The sequence below is a fragment of the Peromyscus californicus genome, unplaced genomic scaffold (assembly GCF_007827085.1).
Source record: "Peromyscus californicus insignis strain IS unplaced genomic scaffold, ASM782708v3 Scaffold_17__1_contigs__length_78620276, whole genome shotgun sequence".
In the NCBI taxonomy this organism is placed as follows: Eukaryota; Metazoa; Chordata; class Mammalia; order Rodentia; family Cricetidae; genus Peromyscus; species Peromyscus californicus.
Genome location: NW_026294469.1, coordinates 26154682 through 26178567, shown reverse-complemented (window position 1 = coordinate 26178567; position 23886 = coordinate 26154682). Strand labels below are relative to the sequence as shown.

General features: G+C 47.0%; 1 protein-coding gene across 2 annotated transcripts in view; it reads right to left on the bottom strand.

The window, feature by feature from the left end:
- Slc4a9 (solute carrier family 4 member 9) overlaps nt 1–23886 on the bottom strand; it is a 33690-nt gene that overhangs the window by 4035 nt on the left and 5769 nt on the right. Inside the window, exons 1-19 of one of the 2 annotated variants that reach the window (XM_052741925.1) lie at nt 12497–13787; nt 12096–12256; nt 11614–11727; nt 11243–11292; nt 10953–11110; nt 10629–10716; nt 10143–10297; nt 9785–9901; nt 9447–9539; nt 8767–9029; nt 7741–7796; nt 7346–7534; nt 7112–7225; nt 5607–5768; nt 5331–5509; nt 4087–4159; nt 1670–1738; nt 1271–1444; nt 124–279 (exon numbers count right to left, since the gene is read on the bottom strand). In XM_052741925.1, the coding sequence (XP_052597885.1) occupies nt 124–279; nt 1271–1444; nt 1670–1738; nt 4087–4159; nt 5331–5509; nt 5607–5768; nt 7112–7225; nt 7346–7534; nt 7741–7796; nt 8767–9029; nt 9447–9539; nt 9785–9901; nt 10143–10297; nt 10629–10716; nt 10953–11110; nt 11243–11292; nt 11614–11727; nt 12096–12256; nt 12497–12714 (2589 nt within the window). In that variant the 5' untranslated portion in view covers nt 12715–13787. Of the gene's footprint in view, nt 1–123; nt 280–1270; nt 1445–1669; nt 1739–4086; nt 4160–5330; nt 5510–5606; nt 5769–7111; nt 7226–7345; nt 7535–7740; nt 7797–8766; nt 9030–9446; nt 9540–9784; nt 9902–10142; nt 10298–10628; nt 10717–10952; nt 11111–11242; nt 11293–11613; nt 12257–12496; nt 13788–23886 lie in introns of those variants that run through there. The other variant, XM_052741924.1, reaches the window with a different exon arrangement.

Below are 23886 nucleotides of genomic sequence, written 5' to 3'. Positions count from 1 at the left end.
GTAATACAGAGACAAAAGGAGTGACTGTGTTGATCAGGTCTTCAGGTTGAATGGAGATCTCAGACTTTAGGGACAGTTCTGGACAACAGCCTCTCAATCCCTCCCCACTAGCCTGGAGCTTACATCCTCACTGTCATTTCTACTGAACAAGTGCTCTGGCTCCAGTCCGTTCTCAGGGATGTTCTTCTCCTCCTCTGGCATGAGCTCATCCAGCCAGAGGAGTTCCTGTGGTGAAAAGACCCACTCCAGTGCTTTTCGGACTCCCACCAGGCCCAGTAACTGCAGAGACAGAAACAAGCCCCAGGCCGTCAGCAGCAGCAGCTGGGACTAGCAGTGCTAGGCCTCCTCTTGTTTCACTGAGTGCTGACACATTCTGTGAAGTAGACCCTTTTTTGTTTGTTTGATATTGCTTTGTTTTTGGGTAAGGTTTTATGTAGCTCAGGCTGGCCTTGAATTTGCCATGTAGCTAAGGATGACCTTGAGCTCCTGATCCTCAACCTCTCAAGTGTTAGTGTTGGGATTACAAGTGTGCAACATCATGCCTAGTTTCTTTGTTTGTTGGTTGGTTGGTTGGTTGGTTGGTTTTGAGACATGTTCTCACTGTGTAGCTCAGTGTATAGCTCTGACTGGCCAGGAACTCGCTATGTAGACTAGGCTGGCCTTGAACTTGTGGTGATCCCCCTGCCTCTGCCTCCTGAGTGCTGAAATTACAGGTGTTTACCACCACATCCACTTTTGTTTTGTTTTGATTTTTAAGATTGGATCTCACCTTGAGGTCCAAGCTGGCCTCAAACACAGTGTGATCCTTCTGCCTCAGCCTCCCAAGCACTGGGGTTACAAGCAAAAACCATTGTACCCAGTTTGTAGTTTAATCACATTGTACATAAAAGGCAACTGAAGCCCTGAAAGATTAGTAACTTCCCTGAGGTCACACACCTGGCATGTGGAACTAGATTGGTCCTATTGCAAAGCCAATGATTCTTAACTTTCTCTTCTGTTAAGCCTCACTGAGTAAGAAAAGTGTCAGCATTGTCCTTCCAGGAGCTCAGTTATTTGAGGGGTTTGTGGACAAACCCAAATTAGTTAGGAAACTTGGCGAATCGAGTATCCTGAGACTAATTCATCTGTAAGTATCCCCCAGCCATCTTTCTTGGTCTTAGGATTTCCAACCAGAAAGAGCCAGGGAAAGTAAGAGAGAGGAGTGTTCTTCAGCCACCATCCCAAGCTCAGAGTCTCCCAGAACTGCTCAACACCCCCTCTTCCAAGTTACCATAAGTGGGAAGATAATGGCTGCAGGGGTAGACTTGATTATCCAAAGCAGACCCAAGCAGGCAAGCTGGATGGCTGTGAACAGGTGGACTCTGCTTAGAGGCACATGCCGCAAGAGCAGCATGTCTGGCTGATGTTTTCTTGGCATCAACAATAGCTGCACTCTTTTCATGAACTGGGAGAATGGGAGGAAAGAAAGCGGGATGATGAGGTCATTTGGAGGATGTCACTGTTAGCTACAAGCACTGCAAGGGGAAGGGCAGAGAGCTCCCTTGGCCTCCCCATCTAGAGCATGGCAGCAGAGTTCCCATGTCCAGGAGAAGCAGGATAATGGATCTGAGGGAGATCGGCAAATGTGGGGAGGAGGAGTGGGGTTGCTAGGTGATTGTAATGAGCTCACCTGGATGCTGCTGAGTGCTGCTACTCCCATGTACAGGAAGATGCCGTAGAGCACAGGCATTGGGATGAACTAGTAGTAGAGAGATAGCAAAGGAACTTACCTTCCAGCCTCCCATGTGCCCCACTTGGACCTCCAAACTGGAGCCTGCCAGGCCTTTCTTTTCCTTTCACATCTCGTATGCCTGATTTCATTGAGTCTTTTCATGCCAATCACACGAGGTAGATTATTATTATTATTGTCTGCATTTTACAGATGAGGAATAGAGAGACAGTAACTTGCCCATACCTCTCCAATCTTTTTATTTCATCACAGTATTGCTGACCTAGAACTCTACATCCTCCTGCCCTAACCTCCTGAGTGCTGGGATTACATTGTGCCACCGTACGCAGCTTCCTTTTGTCTTATCTTCACATTGCCCTCTGCTCTACATGCTCCCATATACTGTCCACTTTCCATTCATATGCTGGCATTTGTTCCTTACCCTTTCAAAGCCTTTTCCTTTGCTATTCTTTCCTCCTAAAATGTCCCTCATGCCTGGGCATGGTGACACACACTTGTGATCCAGCACTTGGGAGGCAGAGGCAGGAAGATGTATGTAAATTCAAAGCCACCTTGTTCAATGTAGCAAGTTCCAGGATAGCCAGGGCTACATAGTGAAACCCTGTCTCAACCAACCAACCAACCAACCAATCAATCAATCAATCAGATACTCCTCTCTTGGACTTTATATCCACTCATGCTTCATCTCATTTCATTCTGGAAAGGTCTTCTCTGACTGCTCAATCTGAAGTAGCCCTGGCACTGTTTGTAAAATTTAAAAATATTTGTTTACTACTGTTATTATATGTGTTCCACAGCTTGCGTATGGAGGTCAACGATCAACTTGTGGGGGTGGGTTTCTCCTCCCACCATGGGTTCTAGGGACTGCACTCAGGTCAGTCATCAGGCTTGCATGCCAAAGACGTTGCCCACTGAACCATCTTGCCAGGCCAGCCCTAGCACTCTTAATCACCTTATCTGCTTTTGTTTTTTTCACCGAAGTTATCATCTGAAGTTATCCTATTGCTTTAACTTTTAAAAATCTGTCCTCTATCTCCAGACTCCAAGGAGGACAGAGACGTATGTTATCACCACTGTATACCTCCAGTTCCTGGCACAGTGGCTGGTGTATCATTTATGAGAGTCACCCTACTTAGCAAGTGGTTGATCCAGTCCACCTGGCTCTCCTCTGCGTCACTCTCACCCAGCCTCCATGACCTTGGCCCCGCCTAACCTCCTGCTCTTTCCTCCTGCCAATGACTCTTGTCTGACATTTCCACACCCTCCTTGACTGCTTTGCTGCTTGGCTTGTTGACCCTTTCTTCTATAGCCAGGCTGTGTGTGTGTGTGTGTGTGTGTGTGTGTGTGTGTGTGTGTGTGTGTGTGTGTGTGTGAAGTTTCTGGTAAAGTTTGGTTTCATATTCCTTTCCAGGACTTCTCCTCTCCTCTCTTCGGTACCAAGCACAGTGGGATACCCAGCAGAAGTTTCATAAGCCTTGAGAAAGAGTAAATGGTTTTTTGCTTTGAAGTTTTTCTGGGACGTGAATACACACATAGTCTTAAGCTTGTTGGGAGACTGGAACAAGGACAGTGCTAGAACCCTAGGGATGATGGCATCCCTGTATCCTACTCTACCGAACAGAAATCCTACTGGCCAAGAAATTAGGTACAGTTTTTAAATGTTTATTTTTTAGATAAGGTCTCATGTAGACCAAGATGGTCCCAAACCTACTATATAACTGAGGCTAGCCTTGAACTTGAACTCCTGATCCTCCACCTTCTAAGTGCTTGAATTACGAGTATGCGTACACACACACACACACACACACAAGCATGGAGATTAGAGAATAAGTTGTTAGAATCAGTCCTTTCCTTCCATCTTGTAGACCCAGGCCCAATATCAAATTCAGGCTTGTTAGCAAATACCTTTATTCACTGAGCCATCACACACACACACACACACACACACACACACACACACACACACACACACCACTTTTTTGTTTCTTCTGAGACAGGGTCTCACAGTATAGCCTAAGCTGGCCTGCAACTTATTATGTACGCAGGCTGGCCTCAAAGTTGAAGCAAGCCTCCTGCCTCAACCTCCTGGCTCTGTGATTACAGGTAAAATCCACCATGCTCTGGAAATCTGGGTTTTTTTAATCTGAGAAATTGGCAGGCACTTACAAATTACTTTACGTCTTTAACCATCAGGTTTCTCGTTTGTAGGGTATATGTGTCTCTCAGGATTAAGTTAGATGAGGATTACTGAAACAGTGTGAGAAGAAAATGCAGTTCTTGGAACACTAGTAAGAATTCAACCAGAGTCCATTCTATTGCTCTTGCTGCACTGGCCCTGACCCTGGCCAAACGTGTACCTTGAGCACAGGTGCCAGGAAGATGGAGACGCCTGTAAGGATGAACACCACCAAACCGGTCAGCCGCTGCTCCCTGTGGGGAGGAGGAGGAATTATCTGGGTCTAAGTGTGCTCCTGGAGCACCCAGGCTAGACCCCTTAACCAGGCCTAGTACAGACCTGGCATCCAGAGAGGAGAAGAGGGATTCCCTTGATAGGTTACCTGGCAGAGGCTGCTTGCCTGCTGTGAAGAACTGAAAGGAAAGGCAAAGCACTCCAGCATGGGGCCCAGGCCCCTCATCAGTTCAGGTTCATTGTTGTTCTGTTTTGTTTGGGTTTTTAAAAATGTTTTATTACATTTTACTGATTTATACTGTGTATGTGCATGCATGTATGTAAGTATGTGCCTGCCTTGGTGTGCATGTGATGGCCAGAGGACAACTTGCAGGAGTCAGTTCTTTCATTCTATCACCCAGGTCCCAGGAAGTCATGAGATGTGGCCAGAAGTGCCTTTACCCACTGAACCACCTCACCAGCCCGCTGGGTTTGGTTTGTTTGTTTGTTTTAGTGGTTCTAGGAATCGAACCTAGGGCCTCATATGAACTAGGTCAGCACTACCACTGAATTCCATCCCCAATCCCATAAGTTGTTTTTTATTTTGGTGGGAAATTAGCAATTTCCACTGCCATAAAGACTTAATATTTCATAATTTACAAAGTTAGTCAATGTCAAGTATTTTAGGTAGATTCTGTTTCTAACAGCTACAAAATTGTTTTTGTCATGGATTCCTTTGTAACGTCCATGGTATGTTTCTACATTGAGTGGGGACTGTTAGGTGGCATCTCACCCTCCACTTTATCCCTGGCTACCTTCACCCTTACATTTATAATGCTCTTCTTTTTTGGGGGAGGGGAGGGGGTTGTTGTTTGGTTGGTTGTTTTGGTTGTTTGTTTGGTTTGGTTTTTTGAGACAGGATTTCTCTGTGTAGTTCTGGCTGCCCTGGAACTTGCTCTGTAGATCAGGCTGGCCTTGAGCTCAGAGAGATCCGCTTGGCTCTGCCTCTCAAGCACTGGGATTAAAGATGTGCACCACCACCTGTATAACACTCTTCTTGAGGCCCCTCACCCATCTCAAAGTGCGTCTACTTTCCCCATGGCAGTTCTTAAAGGGTATAAGCATAGAATTCAAGCTGCCCGAATAACTCACACATCCCATAACTCTTTGGCCACCCCTTTCTCATTCCAGCCTACTGATTATATGCTTTACCTGATGCCCAGGAAGTGGGGGGCTTCGCCAGGGACACAGGCTTTGCTTTCTCTCCGAAGACTATCCATGTGGGCCAGGGAGATGACAGTGGCTGAGACATACCAGGGCAGCCCAAGTGCCGATGTGAGCAGCATCAAAACAGCTACACAGAAGAGGTCCAGGTGGAAGCCAGCTCCCTTCTGCAGGAAACGGGGGTTGTTTTGAAGCTAGAAGTGCCATCTGGAGCCCACTCTGGAGTTTCTGTCTCTTATCTCAGCCCTTACCTAGCAGCCTTACCTGCAGTCTATATTCTGCACGGTTGAGGATGACTGCTGTGATCTGCTGGTCCATGAAGATAAGGATAGACAGCAGCAGAGCAGGCAAGGCAGCTGCCACACTCAGCCACCAGGGGTTAGCTCCAAAAGGAGACACCAGCCAGCCACGCCCAGGGAGTGTAGGCTAAGGGGACATTCCATGGACAGGTTGGAAAGTGTCTCCCAAGAACACCTCACCTGCACGCCCCTACCTCCCACCTTGGCACTCTCCCACAATCTACCTCTTGCTTCTAAGACCTTAGATTCTAGATGGTAGCACTGTCACACACACACACACACACACACACACACACACACACACACACCTCTCCTTCATGTATCCCAGTGCCTTAAAAGGGCACAGAAAGAAGGGACTAGTCTGGATGGAGCCAAGGGCTCTGGGCTTTGGTTTCCAGGCTCTCTCTCTCTCTCTCTCACTCTCTCTCTCTCTCTCTCTCTGGAAGAAGAGTTGGTGAATATAACCTGCACACACTGCTTTGTTCTTATTCACAGCCTTCCTCCTTAGGCTCACACCCCACCCCACCATCCAGAATGGGGCAGCTCAGGTTCAGACCTGCCTCGGTCTGGGGCAGAGGTGGGGCAGGGTTAGGTGTGTCTGCGTCTGCTCTGATTATAAGCGTCTGTGGTGGGGAGGGGGCCCAGGTGATTGGCTGAGGCTCTGAGCCCTAAAACCACCCCCATTAGAGCCCCCTTGCTGTCCTGCCCTGGTGGGGTCTGGGGGGAAAGGTTTCCTATTGTCCAGGCAAAGTCTGGTACTATATACTGTTATGCCCTACAGAAGGAGCTCCAGCTCTACTGAATCAGAGTTGGCAGTGAGGAGTGTAAAGAAGAGTAGAGTGTATGGAAGTGGGTAGGGCCATGCCAGTGGCAGGGAGAAGCCATAACAGCAGCATTTACTGAGTTTTTGATATGTGCAAGCACTGTAGTAACTATTTAGACTATGATCCGTAAACCCGAAAACAACCTATGAGAGACGGCTATCAATCATCCCATTTTTATAGACTAAAATTCTCAGGGGAGGGATGGTGGTGCATGCCTGTAATCACAGCACATGGAGGGTTAAAGCAGGAAGATCAAGAGTTCAAGGCCAGCCTTGGCTACATAGGGAGTTTGAGGTCAATTTGAACTACAGGAGACTCTGTCTCCAAAAAACATAGATGCCTAGAGCCAGCTAGGAAGAGGCGGAATTGGAATTCAAACCCAAGCCTGCTGCCCAGAGCCCATCCTCCAACACCTACCCTATAATAATAGCTACTGTGTACAGCATTCTTCATTCCTTATGTGTCTGTTGAGCTACCTCATTTTATCACTCAACAACTCTGTGAGGCCATTGTTTTTACCCTCTCTATCATGAGTGAAGGGAAAGGCTAGGAGGAAGAGAAGTACGGAATTTATGCATCTTATTACTCCAGAGTTGCTGGCCCCACTGTCCCCATCCTCCTCCCTCATTCTGTCCAGCTCTCTCACCTTGAATTCTGTGGGCACCAAGAGCTTCGGTGTGGCTAGGCCAAGAAAGGCGTCAAGGCCACAGCCCAGCAGGATGGCCAGGACTGAGGAAAAGTCGCTCAACACCTTGCGCACCTGGCCATATAGTGGACGGTTTAGTCTGGGGCTGCCATTTCTTTTTTAACCTTTCCCATTTGCAGACAGGACCCAGGGCTAAAACCAGACTTTTTACACAGAAAGAAAAATGGAACTTACAACTGAGGGGAAGAGGCGGCTGTTCTTTACATGCTTGAGGGCCATGGCACAAAGGAAGGAAGTAAAGAAGAGGAGAAGGGAGAAGAAGGCAATGTCTGGCACCGTGTAACAGCTGGGACCGTGCGGGTAGCCTCCCTGCCGGATGCACTCAGGTGGAGACAGCAAGGATGCATTGACCAGCCCTAGGTGCTGAATAGAGGAGGGGTAAGGTATTGGACAGTGGGCAGCAGAGGACCCACCTCAAAGGAAGGGAACCCACAGAGACATCAGGGACCCAGGATTGGCCATAGCCTAAATTGAAGCAATCAGTGAAGCTTTCTTTCCTCTCTGGGTGGGAAGAGCCGAAGACCTCTAACTCTTTTCTTTCTCAGACCTTTCTTGGTGCAGGCTCTCACCACGCTTAAGACATCTGTGTCTTTGTGCTTTGTACTTGTCCACTCAGATGCATTTCCTGGGAAGCAGAAAATTCTGGCATAAGCCCTCCTTCCTTGAGAAACTTTTCTCCACAGGATTCGACTTTGTTGTTCCACCTGAACTAGAAAGGTCCTGATTCTGATCATCCCGCTGATCAAGTGTGTTCTCAAGTTGCTACTGTGTACACTCATGCCCTCGGATTCCCTGCCCTCTGTGTCTCTGGCGCTGAGCACAAAACTGAGCCACAACACTTGCTCATCAAACATTGACCAAATGCATGCACTCCCAGATCTGTGTGTACCAGAGCAAGAAGTGGTCTCATTCAGGACTAGTAGAATCAGACACAGATTAGAAAAGATACGTTTTTAGCTAGGCAGTTGATGGCTCGCGCTTATACTCTGAGCAGTTGGAGATAGGGGTAGGGGGATCAGGAGTTCAAGGTCATCACTGATTACATAGTGAGCTGGAGACCATACTAGGCTACATGAGACCCTGTCTCCCCCTGGGCCGCCCCCTCTCCACCAAGGACACCTTCCCCCATTTCTGCTGCTACCTTCCACGTGGAGGGATCGATGTAAGAGTAACACTCCAAACCGCTCCACCTGGTTATCCGCTTTCACTCAGGAGCTGTGATTTACTGGATTGGGGACTTTAGGAAGTGGAGGCAGGCTGCCTGGCCCTGCCCTTGCCTCTCTTCTCTCGAGAGTAAGCCGCCTGGTTGGCGTACTTAGCTCTGCTCCTCTGGTGCAACACAGTCCCCCATCGGGTAAGTCTGATTTTGGCTCCACTCTTAGGAGCCCATTAGCCCATGTGTCGATCCCATACTCTCCTATCAGGACTGTCAGAAATAAACACAATCCCAGGATTTCCGCAGATTTATTTTGTACCTGATCCTGAACCCAAAAGGAGAGTTCTGGCTATTGGATAAGTGCTCAGCATTTTCCTGAACTTAGCCCAGTTCCCACCTCTTTCCTCAGCTGGCCAAGGTATCAGTTTCCCTCACCTACCTCCTGGGCCTGGGTGTTGACAGAGGCAGCCATAGGCAGGAGATCCTGGCCTTTGGATTGGATAGGCATGAATCAAGTTCAGCATTTTCCCCACGGCATCATAAATGAAGATGAGGCTGATGAGAGCACAGAATCCTTCCTCTGTGAATCGGGTGAAGTAGCGCACCAGCAAGCTGGCCTCTGTAGCCACCAGCACCAGGCAAAATGTGGCCACCCAGATGCCTACCCACAGGCGGAAGGGCAGGTAGTCCAGGCTGTGATCTCTGTAGGAGTGAGGACAGTCAGGGCTGGCTGCTCCCTACCTAACCCAGGGCAGGTGCCCCTCAAGCCAGAGAAAGCCCCCACCCTCTCCTCTTCACCCACCCACGGGCTGGAGAGGTGAGAGAGGTCTCCTACCTGCTAAAAGAAAAGAGCAGGCGCTCAAACACCAGCACTGGCCCTGTGCTGCTAAGGATGGTGAGGGGCTGGCCTGCCATCAGGCAGAAGGCAGCTCCAGCCACCGCTGTGCCCAGGAAACTCTCCAGCACTCCCTGGAAGTGGACATAGCTCTTCATAGGACCCTGGCCTCCCAACACAGGAGCCCTAGCTCCTGTGGAGTCTCAGCCCCACTCACAGTCCCAAGAGGTCAGACAGGTGGGACACCAAAGTTTATGCCAATCCCATCATACAAACCCACGCACCTGGGCACCTTCAGTGGCATCTCCCAGCAGACCCCCAAAAGTGATGGCGTTTGTGACTGTGGCCAGGTAAATGTAGAGCACAGCTGAGAAACACTGGGGGTGTAGGGCGTCCAAGAAATCGCTGGGGTACCAGCCTGCCTTCCGGCGCACATCCTGGACAAGACCCCCGAACAGCCTCCCACCCGTGGGTCATCAGCAATCCAGGTTTCCATACCCCACGCCTGCATCCTGCTTTTCTCTGTATCCAGGGGAGCCCCTCCCACATTGCCCGCACATTTTGATGCCCCTGTGACTCTTCCATAAGATCCCAACCCTTGTTCCCATCCCGCTCCCCTCACCTGCCGGTCCTTTGCAATTCTGGGCTGGGTGTGTGCTGTCCATGGCGGTGCCTGTCCTCTGCCTGGGACACACTCCGTGGGGAGAGGCCAGTGACTTCCTGCAGTTCCGAGTGGAGTCTGAGCAGAAAGGGAACCCCAGATGGGCTGACATCTTCAGCCAACCTGCCATTTGACTCCAGAGTAGGTGACACCCCGCCCCCTGGAGGCTACTGTGGTGGCTGCTAAGGACGCTCTCAAACTGTCGGGGAGAAGTTAGATACAGGTCACAGTCCCGCTGTGTGAATGCCAAACTTAGCCAGGGAGCACGGTAGACCCATAACCAAAGGGAAGATCTGTGTGGAATTGTGGTCCCAGGTACCTTTTGAGCTGAGAGGGTAGGCATTTGGGCGGGGGAATCCGGGCTGTCCGGTCCCACCGACCTGGGGGTAGAGTTGTCACCTCCTGTAGGAAGGCATCCAGGGCTGCCAGAAGGTCATGGAGATCACTTGCCCGACGAACTGACCACTGGAATTGCTGCATTTAAGGTCACAGAGTGGACAGTAAATGCACTATTTGGACAAATGTTTTCACTTGTATTTTCTCAAAACCACACTCACACAAACTACAAGCAGTCAAATTTATAATTTACACACAAATGCATACGTTTGTTCATTCATTCATTCATTCATTCATGCTGTGCCTATTGCAATTTGGCTACATTGGTAGCTATGGAAATGTCAGCCCCCAGGTTACAAACACAAAGCCACACTCTGCCTCACTGTTATTCCTGATCAGAGTCTATATGCATGCTCCATACACACTCGCAAATATGCACACAGAGGAACTGAGGAACTGCTCTACTCACCGGGTCACTGAGGAGGACAGCTGCTGCCCGACCCATCTCACGGTAGCTCCCTTCCAGGGTGGGAGGACCCAAAAGGAGGCAGAAAAACCTGAAGAAGGAATGGGGCCCCCAAGCTGCTTTCTCATCGGGCAGCACTGCCTGCTAAGAGCAGCCTCTGACACTTAGCTCTGACCTCCCTACTGCTCACGTACACACCAGCTCTGCAGACTCACCCCTGGGTAGCACTTCCTAGACACTCTGAGGGAACTGGATCCAAAGACCCCACCCTCCTCAGTAAAGGCCCTTCTGTGCCCAAGAGCCCTGACTCTCAGTCAGTCACCTCACCTGCTCGGCAAGATCACCTCTGTAAGAGGCTCCAGCACCACTGGAGTCCGCAGTCTTACGAAGGCCCCTAGTGGCTGAGCCAGGAAACCCAGCTCTCCTGCCAACACTGCTGCTGCCTCAGCTCCCGGAGGCAGCTTCTGTCTCAAGGGGTTCTGGTGCTGGGTGGCAGAGTATGAGAGGTTATTTAGAGAGGGAGATGTTGGCAGAAACTCAGCTGAGGAGCCTGGTGGAAGGTGGGTCTCTCAATTCCCGATCTTCCTCCCAGCCTTGCCCAAGGAAGGGCCACAAACCTTCAGGGGGGGGTCCTCATCATGAGAAGCATTTCTGAAAGCACTAGACCCTGCAAAACAGGAATACATAGTAGTTAAGAGCACAAGCTTTAGGGGAAGGCCTACTGGGGGATAGCTGTGATAGACGTCTCCATGGTAACTGAAGTTTAAATGAGCAGATACTGCATGTAAAGCTCCTGGCACAGGACCTGCCAAGCACAGCCCTTTGGAGAGCCCTGGCTGTTATGGCCCCGGTGCCCACTCTTCTGCCTTCACCATTACCACCTCTTGCCCATGAATCTTGTTTGGCCTGAGGACTGAGCCAAGTCGAGACCACTCCTGGCTCAGGAAAACAGAAGTCTCGATCCTAGGCCCAAGGAGGCATCTCTCACCTCTGCAGGGCCTGATGCCTGGGGTCTGGATGTGGTGCTGGGGTCTCTGCAGCAGCAAGGCTTGGAGCTGTCCTCTCAGTTCTGGGCTCAGGGACTCCCCACTGATTACCTGCTCTGCAGAACAGATGTGAAGTTCAACCCCCCCTGAGAGCTCTCTGTCCTCCCCCTGGCTCCCTTCCGTGCTTCTCATTCCTTGAGTTTTTCCTTCTCAGGAAAGGCATGGGCTCACGAACTCCCCTGTGTTGTTTTGAGACACGTCTCACCACATAAACTGGGCTGCCTAATTTTCAGTGGTGGTCCTGTCCTCTGCCTGCCAGGTACTGAGATTACAGACAGGTGTCACTGCCCCCAGCTGCTTCTCCATCACCATCTCTGTGACAGAAATGGGCAGTCCCTGGGGTAGGACGGGGGAGGGAGAGGCTCTGGAAGATTCAAAGATTTGGGGGGAAGTTCCCAGGGAATAGAATGTCTCCCAAGCCTACCCACAAGCTCCAGGAGGTTCTGAGCTTGACAGTCCAGCAGTACAATGCCCTCGGCCAACAGACTTCGAAGCTTCTGGAGGCTGGGTAAGGCCAGGGTAGGCACATGGGGGGCACTCCACCGGCCTGCGCCTACTTCTAGCTTTTCTTCGAACAGCACCCACCTGTGACAGAGGGATAGACAGTGTTGTCAGGAGACTCTCCCATGTCTAGGACAGTAGAGGGCAGTGCGGCTGCCTTTGACCCAGTTGTGCAGAGCATCTCTCCCTGAGCAGTCTCCCTTCACTGGGTCTCAGAGAACTCAGAACCATATAGAGGAAGCTGAGTATCATGGAAAGAATACAAGGGACAAATCCTAATTTGAGGTGGGAAGGATGTTGTAGAACTAGCCAGGTCCTACTCACCTGCCTGTCTCCTTCCACTCCAGTGCGTGGGGCCAGCCCAACAGCTCATTTAGTTGAATGAAGAGCAGAGGGTCCTGGGATACCCCCGATTCCTCATTGTCTGTGTCTGAGGAACCACCAAGGCCGGGACCAGGGCCAAGGCCACTGTCTAGTTCCTCTGCAAGAACATTTTCATGAGCACTAGAATGTCCAAAGTCCTCTTGGCCTGGCAGCTTCATCTTGGAGAGGCTTGCACACAATCTTGGGAGCTGTGCTGTCCTGGGGCCTCTGGCTGGCTACATTTATACTGCACCGCTCACTACAGCTCAGCACAAGCAAAGCCAAGCCTGTTGATTCCAGAAAATACTGGTCATCTCCTCTACTTGTTCTGGGAGCACTGCTGGTCTAAGTGTCTGTAAGACTAATTAGCCATTCCCAGACCCTTCAGAAGTGCCCAACCTGTGTATGTGCATCACATCTGACCTCACTGTATTTTGTGTAAATAAATAGGAGTAACTGCTACCCAGCCCAGATTCTGTTGCCCCTGGCCATCCTGTATCAAATATTGACACCACAAATCCAGGACTGTTTGGGTGTCAACAGTATAGCATAGGGGCCACAGACACACATCTGGACAAAGAAGGAACTAATAAATAACTAGGCTTGTGGAAGCTAGGCAGGGCAAGGAAGATAGAAAGTAAAGGGCTCTTAAATGGGCTAACTTTGGAAAGTGGAGACAGGTCATGGAGAACACAATGCCTACATCTTAAATTCTTCTATCCAATGTCTGGAAACCCAGTTTAGTTATGTGCTCCTTTTAACTCAAACCCTCACTAAAGGTGGTAGAGATTGTGTGTGTGTGTGTGTGTGTGTGTGTGTGTGTGTGTGTGTGTGTGTGTACGAGTTTCTGGAGCCAAAGTTACAAAAAACATTGTGGTCCTTTATCAAATCCTATTGATTCTACCTTTCAAATGTACCCAGAATCCAACCACATTCCCCAACTCCAACACTACTACTCTGATCCAAGCCACTATCATTTCTCACTTGAATTATTTCAGTAGCCCACTAGACTTTTGCAATAACCTCTTTGGCTTTGGCTCTTCCTCACTTTCCAAAGTCCATCTTCCATACAGCAGCCATAAGGATTTTATTTGTTTGAGACAGGGTCTCACTATGTATCCCTGGCTGGCCTGGAATTTATTACAGAGACTGAATTGGTCTTGAACTCTCAGAGATCTGCCTACCTCTGCCCCCTGACTGCTGGGCTTAAAAGCATGTGCCACCACTCCTAGCTAAGGGTTCTTTTAAAAATATTTTTAGAGACTCCTTTAATCCCAGCACTCGGGGAAGGAGCCATCTCCGTGGGACGGAACCAGAACGGATCCGAACACTCTGTCTGAGGCCAACCCAGGGTCCATCTGCCGATCCTACGAAACCCAACAACTTGGAGGTGTTGGTGAGATTACCCTACTAAACAACCTGCTCAGCTGAGATCCATTCGGGAGAGGATTCAGAGTCCTACAGTCTGCAGTCTGAGGAAACAAGATCAGTTGAGGAGTTGACGAATGAGCAAAATGTGACCTGAGAACACAAAAGAAGGCGCCACCCAGCCACTGAACCAGATCACCAGAATCATAAGCCTACACTACACCTACCGGAAACAGGTAAGCCCCCATCTCCAGACCGGCAGATCAGGTCTCTAACCCCTAGGCCCTACCCATCAGAGTCCCAGGGACCAGACAGCTACCTTTCCCTGCTCACCCACCGAAGGAAAAAAAAAAAACCCTACAAACCTAACAACCACTGAAACCATAAGCACACCCTGCACCAACTAGGAACAACTGCTCCCACTAACACTGGGACTAAGCTGTCCCACTTAGTGAGACAGAACCCACTAACACTGATTGGACTAAGCTGCTCCTGAAGAAACAAAGCCCAACAGCACTGATTTAACCAAGAATTAACAATTAGAACAAGAGAGGCACCTTCAGACACAGATACCGCCTACACCAAGCAGAGGAAGAGATGAGTAGACGCCAGTGCAAAAATACAGGCAACAGCATAAAGACCTATATGACAACATCAGAACCTAGCGATTCTACACCTGCAAGACCTGAACATACCAAGGCAGAAGAAGCAGAAGAAATCAATCCTAAAAATGACTTTAAGAAGATGATAGAGGCCCTTAAAGAGGAAATGAAAAACTCCCTTAAAGAAATGGAAGAAAAGCCGGGCGGTGGTGGCGCACGCCTTTAATCCCAGCACTCGGGAGGCAGAGCCAGGCGGATCTCTGTGAGTTCGAGGCCAGCCTGGGCTACAGAGTGAGTTCCAGGAAAGGTGCAAAGCTACACAGAGAAACCCTGTCTCGAAAAACCAAAAAAAAAAAAAAAAAAAAAAAAAAAAGAAATGGAAGAAAAAAACAAACAAAAAATTGGAAGAAATCAAAGAAAGCCAAGAAAAAATAATTAAACAGATGAAGGAAACAATTCAAGATTTGAAAATTGAAATTGAGACAATAAAAAAACCACAAACTGAGGGAATGCTGGAAATAGAAATCCTGACTAAACGAACAGAAACTACAGCAGCAAGCATAACCAACCCAATGCAAGAGATGGAACAGAGAATCTCTGACACTGAAGATACAATAGAGAAAATAGATTCATTAGTCAGAGAAAACACTAAAGACAAAAAAGTCATAACATAAAATGTCCAAGAAGCCGGGCGGTGGTGGCACATGGCTTTAATCCCAGCACTCGGGAGGCAGAGGCAGGCGGATCTTTGTGAGTTAGAGGCCAGCCTGGTCTACAGAGCGAGATCCAGGAAAGGCACAAAGCTACACAGAGAAACCCTGTCTTGAAAAACCAAAAAAAAAAAAAAAAAAAAAAAAGTCCAAGAAATTTGGGACACCATGAAAAGATCAAACCTAAGAATAATAGGGATAGAAGAAGGAGAAGAATACCAACTCAAAGGCACAGAAAATATATTCAACAAAATCATAGAAGAAAACTTTCCTAACCTAAAGAAAGAAATACCTATGAAGATACAAGAAGCTTACAGAATACCCAATAGGCTGTATCCAAAAAAAAGTCCCCTCTCCACATAATAATCAAAACACTAAACATACAGAACAAAGAAAAAATATTAAGAGCTGCAAAGGAAAAAGACCAAGTAACATATAAAGGCATCAGAATAACATCAGACTTCTCAATAGAGACTATGAAAGCTAGAGGGTCCTGGACAAATGTTATGCAGACACTAAGAGACCATGGATGCCAACCCAGACTATTATACCCAGCAAAACTCTCAATCACCATAGACAGAGTAAATAAAATATTCCATGATAAAACCAGATTTAAACAATACCTATCCACAAATCCAACCCTACAGTAAGCACTAGAAGGAAAAATCCAACCTAAAGAAGCTAAACACATCCATGAAAACTCAGGCAATAGATAATCCCACACCAACAAATACCAAAGAAGGAAAACACAACACTACCACAAAAAAAAAAAAAAAGGAATTAACAATCACTGGTCATTAATATCCATCAATATCAATGGTCTCAACTCACCTATAAAAAGACACAGGCTAACAGAATGGATAAGAAAACAGGATCCATCCATCTGCTGCATACAAGAAACACACCTTAACTTCAAAGACAGACACTACCTCAGAGTAAAGGGCTGCGAAAAGGCTTTCCAAGCAAATGGACCTAAGAAACAAGCTGGTGTAGCTATCCTAATATCTAATAAAATAGACTTCAAACTAAAATCAGTCAAAAGAGATCAGGATGGACATTACATATTTATCACAGGAAAAATCCACCAAGATGAAGTCTCGATTCTGAACATTTATGCCCCAAATACAAAGGCACCCACATTCATAAAAGAAACATTACTAAAGCTTAAATCACACATCAAACCCCACACATTAGAAGTGGGAGATTTCAACACACTACTCTCACCAAAAGACAGATCTACCAGACTGAAACTTAACAAAGAAATAAAGGACCTAACAGATGTTATGACTCAAATGGACTTAATAGATATCTACAGAACACTCCATCCTAACACAAAAGAATATACCTTCTTCTCAGTACCCTATGGAACCTTCTCTAAAATTGACCACATGCTTGGTCACAAAGCAAATCTCAACAGATACGAAAACATTGGAATAACCTCCTGTATCTTATCGGACCACCATGCCTTAAAGTTAGAATTCAACAACAACAAAAATTATAGAAAGCCTACAATCTCACGGAAACTGAATAATGCCCACCTGAAACACCAATGGGTCAAGGAAGAAATAAAGAAAGAAATTAAAGATTTCCTAGAAGTCAATGAAAATGAAAGTACAACATACCGAAACTTATGGGACACTACGAAAGCAGTGCTAAGAGGAAAATTCATAGCTCTAAATGCACACATAAAGAAGATGGAGAAATCTCATACCAATGACTTAACAGCACAACTGAAAGTTCTAGAACAAAAAGAAACAAACTCACCCGGGAGAAACAGGCACCAGGAAATAATCAAATTGAGGGCTGAAATTAATGAAATAGAAACCAAGAGAACAATACAAAAAAATCAGTAAAACAAAGAGTTGGTTCTTTGAAAAATCAACAAGACAGACAAACCCCTAGCCAAATTAACCAAAAGGCAGAGAGAGAGCACCCAAATTAACAAAATCAGAAATGAAAAGGGAGACATAACAGACAACGAGGAAATCCAGAGAGTCATCAGGTCATACTTCAAAAACCTGTACTCCACAAAATTGGAAAATCTGGAAGAAATGGATAACTTTCTGAATAGATACCACATACAAAAGTTAAATCAAAACCAGATAAACTATCTAAATAGACCAATAACCCCTAAAGAAATAGAAACAGTCATCAAAAGTCTCCCAACCAAAAAAAAGCCTAGGACCAGAAGGTTTCAGTACAGATTCTACCTGATTTTCAAAGAAGAACTAATTCCAATACTCTTCAAATTGTTCCACACAATAGAAACAGAAGGAACATTACCAAACTCTTTTTTATGAGGCTACAAATACCCTGATACCCAAACCACACAATGATGCAACAAAGAAAGAGAATTACAGACCAATCTCCCTCATGTACATTGATGCAAAAATACTCAACAAAATACTGGCAAACCAAATCCAAGAACACATCAAAAAAATTATCCACCATGATCAAGTAGGTTTCATCCCAGAGATGCAAGGATGGTTAAACATACAAAAATCTGTCAATGTAATACACCATATAAACAAACTGAAAGAAAAAAAAACACATGATCATCTCATTAGATGCTGAAAAAGCCCTTGACAAAATCCACCACCTCTTCATGATAAAGAGATCAGGAATACAAGGAACATTCCTAAACATAATAAAGGCAATTTACAGCAAGCCAACAGCCAACATCAAAGTAAACGGAGAGAAACTCAAAGCGATTCCATTAAAATCAGGAACAAGACAAGGCTGTCCGCTCTCCCCATATTTATTCAATATAGTACTTGAAGTTCTATTCCACTAAAATCAGGAACAAGACAAGGCTGTCCGCTCTCCCCATATTTATTCGTTATAGTACTTGAAGTTCTAGCTAGAACAATAAGACAACAAAAGGAGATCAAAGGGATACAAATTGGACTTTCACTATCTGCAGATGATATGATAGTATACATAACTGACCCCAAAAATTCTACCAGGGAACTCCTACAACTGATAAACTCATTCAGTAAAGTGGCAGGATACAAGATCAACTCAAAAAAATCAGTAGCCCTCCTATACACAAATGATAAAAGGGCTGAGAAAGAAGTCACAAAAACATCACCCTTTACAATAGCCACAAATAATATAAAACACCTTGGAATAACACTAACTAAACAAGTGAAGGACCTTTTTGATAAGAAATTTAAATCTCTAAAGAAAGAAATTGAAGAAAATATCAGAAAAATGGAAGGATCTCCCATGCTCATGGATAGGTAGGATTAACATAGTAAAAATGGCAATCTTACCGAAAGCAATCTACAGATTCAATGCAATCTCCATCAAAATCCCAACACAATTCTTCACAGACTTGGAAAGAAAAATACTCAACTTCATATGGAAAAACAAAAGACCCAGGATAGCTAAAAGAATCCTATATAATAAAAATATGTTTAGGGCTAGAGAGATGGCTCAGTGATTAAGAGCATTTGCTGCTCTTCCAGAGGACCAGGTTTGATACAGCTCACAACAGTCTGTAACTCCAGTTCCATGGAATATGGCACCCCCTCTTCTGGCCTTCTCAGGCACAAGGCACACAGATGATGGACAGACATATATGCAGGCAAAACACACACACCCCCAACACTCCCAACTCTCCCTTCAGTCTTTCTAACCTGGACCTGGTAGCACAGGCCTGTAATCCCAGCTGCTTAGGAGACTGGAGCTCTACATGAGGACACACACACACATAATTAATGAGCTATGCCCTGAGTTCAATCCCCTTCTGACTTATATATAAGTAAGGGCACTCCTTTCTCCAGCTGCAAGCCTACATAATGTACCTTTTTTGTTTTGTTTTGTTTTGGTTTGGTTTTTCAAGACAAGGTTTCTCCATGTAGCCCTGGCTGTCCTGGAACTCACTCTGTAGACCAGGCTAGCCTCAAACTCACGAAGATCTGCCTGCCTCTGCCTCCCAAGTGCTGGGATTAAAGGTACGTGCCACCACCGCTGGCTACGGAATGCACCTTTAAAAAGGTCTCCTCCTCCAAGATGAAATTCCGTGGATGAGATAAAGACATCAGCACATCCTCTCCCTGAATAGAGCCCCTGAGTATCTGAGGGGAGCGCTTCAGGCTGCTGCTGGTGACCGCACCACCCTACCCTCCTGAACACATCTTGCTCACCTCCTACCCTCCAGCCCCTTTCTGGGAAATAAAAAGCCTGCTTCTGCCCAAGGGACTTTGCTGTTCTCCGCAAGGAATATTTTCTCCCAGGGTCCTCACATGCCTGGATCCTTGCACCTCGGGTTTCCTCTCAAATATGACTTACTCAAGGAACCTTCCCTCTGCAGTCGTTCTATGACATTTCTGTTTTGTTTTTCTTACTTAGTGGTTACTACTAGTAACCTTGTTTACTGTTTGTGGTTTATTGCCTGCCTCTCTACACACACGCACACAGCTGCATGAAGCGGTATCTTACTTGACTTGGCCCCGGAGCCTTGAGCAGCCTGGCACATAGTGGCTCTCAATAAATACTTGTTCGATGAACACATAGAAAGGAAGGGTTGGGCCAAGAACCGCGCTTTTTCTGGGGGCCACACGAGGGCGCTGCTCCCCGTGGCCTGAGTCGTTGGAGCCGCTCCCTTAAGAGCAAGCCGTTGTGTTTTTGTTTTCCTGCCAAGGCTCGGAAATGGCAAGATGGCAGGAGGAGCATTTGAATCTCTGCCTAGTCCTGGCCCAACGCAGTCTGGCCCCGAGGGATGGCATGTGGAGGTGCATCTCAGGACGGGGAGGGGAAACACAGTCAGGTTCGTTGGAATGAGAATCAAAGCCCTCATTGGAAATGGGATTCCTATGTCCCTGTCCCTCAACCGCCTCAATAGTTCAGGAGGTTGGTCCAAGGCAGAAGAAGGAGTCACTAAGTCACTGAGGTGGATCAGTCCCCAGAGGAGCTGAAACTGGCCTAGGGGCTGAAAAGGCAGGGGAACCCCTGTGACCATTCCTTCAAGAATGTGTCCCAACCTTAGGGGGCAAGTGACTTGCTTGAGAAAGAAAGTTTGAGGGGTTAGAATCATGGGTTTGGCATGAATAACCCCAAACACATACACACTCCCCACCATAACTTCTGCTAACGTTTGGAAAGTCTGTCCTTGCCTATCTCTGTGGCCCAGCACCAAGAGTTCCTTATAACCTCTGGTGCCACCAAACCTCCTCCCCAGCCTCATTTCAACCTCTGAGCCTGGGTGCTCAGAGCTGGGCAGATTGGTGAAGGAGTTGCCTAGGAAACCAGGTCAGCCTCTGGTCTCCTAGACAGGGCCAGGGGAAGGCATGCTGTGTGTAGGAGCAGCCCCGGATGTGCACCCTGGAGATCAAGGACCTAGTTCTCATCCTGGTGATGTCACAGAGTTCTCAGGAGTCCTTGATGAAGGGCCTTGTCTCTGAGTCTCGGCTTTCTTTTGTGGAAACAAAGATGGTTGGGTAGATAATTCCCAAGAATCAAATCCTCCTGCAGTAAGATATGGGAGACTGCCACAGGGATGAGTGTGGCCTCCCCCCCCCCCCCACCCCACCCCCCGCGCTCCTCCCCAGATGAAGGTGACATTCTAGCAAATAGTAAAGAAATGTATCTTTGCTGAACAAAACAGAGCCTGATGTGGTGGCGCGCGCGCACACGCACACACACACACACACACACACACACACACACACACACATTTATTCCTGCTCTCCGGAGGCAGAGGCGGGTGAACCTCTGATTTGGAAAGACCAGCCTGGTCTACACAGAGAGTTCCAGGACATCCAGGGCTACACAGAGAGGCCTTGTATAAAAACAAAATAAAACAAAAAAACAACCAAGTAGCTGGGCGGTGGTGGCACACACCTTCAATCCCAGCACTCAGGAGGCAGAGGTAGGCAGATCTCTGAGTTTGAGGCCAGCCTGGTCTACAGAGCAAATTCCAGGACATCCAGGGCTACACAGAGAAACCCTGTCTTGAAAACAAATAAACAAAAAAACCAAACAACAAAGCAGATAACAACACACACACACAAACAAAAAACAGAAATTGTCTGTATGAAATAGTCATGACAGCCAAACCCACACTGCAAGAGTTTGTACAAGAGACTTCATCAATAAGCATACTTAGAATAACACTTTACCAAAGGATACAAGAGAGCTCTTTTGATGTGTATAAAAAAAAAAAAGTGGGGGTTGGGGATTTAGCTCAGTGGTAGAGCACTTGCCTAGCAAGCACAAGGCCCTGGGTTCGGTCCTCAGCTCCGGGGGTGGGGGGTGGGGGGTGCAGGGGGGGAGGGCGGGAGTGGGGCAGTGTAGGGGAGGGTGGGGGGAGAGAGAGAGAGAAAGAGGAAGAGAGGAAGAAAGAGTCTGTGTGCAGGTTGAAGGACAACTATCAGAATTCTGTTCTCTCCTACCTATTAAGACTCAGGGATTGGACTCAGCTCCTCAGACTTAGTGGCAAGCATCCTTACCCACTGAGCCGTCTCACTGGCCCTCATGCCTGTCTTTTATGTCAGTGGTTTTCAACTCCTTTAAAATCTGGACTGGGATGTAGTCGAGTTGGTAGACTATTTTCCTAGCATGTGTGAAGCCTGGGGTTCAGTCCTTACGACAGATAAACTGGATGCAGTGGTGCATGCCTGCAATCCCAGCCCTTGGGAGATGGAGGCAGGTATTAGAAGTTCAGAATCATTCTTGGAGGCCAGCTTATGAAACATGAGACCCTGTCTCAAAAAAAGGAAGTTTCTTTTTTTCATACTTCACTTTTATAACATAGGCTGTTACCAGAACTCTGTTCAAAGGTAATACCCTATCTGCACACTTAGTCTTAAAACAAAATCAATACCTGGAGCATCTTTAGCCCCAGCTACTCAGAAGTAGAGGCAGAGGGAATGCTTGAGCCCAAGAGTTCAAGGTCAGCCCGGACATAATAGCAAGATACCCACCCCACCTCAAAACAAAGTCATTCAATATGTAACTTCCATCAAGACTGTTCTAGGAATGACATTACAGATATCTACACAGGCTTCCCAGGAATATGACAGCTGTAAATACCGACTGAGGCAGTACCACCAAAATGAGCATTCCATTCTAACGTCCTTCCTGGAAAAGCTCAAGGAAAACTCCTCTTTATATTTTATATAAATTAGAAATGGGTTTAAGCGCAAGGTTTTTAGCCAGGAAGCAGCAGACCGCTCAAAGGAAGTATGAAATATATGGCAATTTATTTGTTTTCCATTCTATGTATTTTTAGGTTTATTTTATGGATATGGGTGTCCCCTCCACCCTACGCATGTGTGTTAAGTCTACTGTGTTCATGCAGTGCCCTTGAAGGTCAGAAGATAGCGTCAGATCCTCTGGTTCTGGAACTATAGACAGTTGGAGCTGTGGGATCTGGGAATTGAACCCAGGTCCTCTGGAAGAGCAGCCATCTCTCTAGCCCCTCCTTTTTGGTGTTTTTTGTTTGTTTTTATGGGTTTTTTTTTTTTTGGTAATTTTTAATGAAGTCTTTGAGAATTTCATACAGTGTATTTTGATCATATTTACTCCCCTCTCCCATTCCCCATCTCCCCCAGATCCTCTCGAACCTCCCTACCTCCTCAACTTCTTGTTCTTCCTCTGTTTATGAACTCCTCAAGTCCACTTGTGTTGACTGATTCCTCTGGGCATGGGCTCTGCCCTAGATATACCAGGTGACACACCACTACGGGAAACTGACTTTCCCTTTCTCAGAACCAGTCGAACGCCAAACACTAGGGGCAGGTAGGACTTGGTGTCCACCTCTTCTCCTCTATGCTGGTTTTTTTTTTCTGGCTTGAAACGATGCAGGTTTCATGTGTGCTGTCACAATCACTGAGTTCATACATGTAACTGTCCTGTTATGTCTAGAAAACACTGCTGCCTTGAGGTCATTTACCACCCCTCTGGCCTTATAAATAGTTCTGCCCCCTTTTCTGCACAGGCCCCTGAGCCTTGAGGGAGGAATATGCTCTAGACATCCCAGTTAAGGCCGAGGCCTCTCATTTTTTGTTTTTTGTTTGTTTAGACAGGGTTTCATTATGTACTCTTGCCTGGCCTGGACTTCACTGCGTAGACCAGGCTGACTTTGAACTCAACAGAGATCAGCCTGCCTCCACCTTCCATGTGCTGGAATTACAGTACAGATGTGCATCACCACGGCTGGCTGGGCACAATCCTTAGCTATGTAGCCCTGACCACTTTTTTTCTCAGATGCCTTAAGAATTACCAGGTAACAAAAAAACTCTCCCACAAATTCCTCAAGTGTCCTTTGGGGGGCAGTATCTCCTCCTTCCTAAACCATTGTCTTAGACCAGCCCTTGCTGTAGATGGTTGTTAAATTGTTAAATTTCTGCCCTGTAACTCCATACCAATGAGGAACTGAACATGCTTGTTTCCGGTACAGATATGGTGTGACTGCATTCCAAGGTTAAGCACTGGAAAAATTAACAAGAGTACTAACTTACTCACATGGAGCTCTGCATTTTCCTAAGCACTTCAGAGACTATCCTTCAATTGTCCCAAGAGCACCATAAGTAGATACTTTTGTTTATTTGTTTGTTTCTTTTTGTTTTTTTGAGACAGTATTTCTTTATGTAGCCCTGGCTGTCCTGGAATTCCCTCTGTAGACCACACTGGCCTCAAACTCAGAGATCCATCTGCCTCTGCC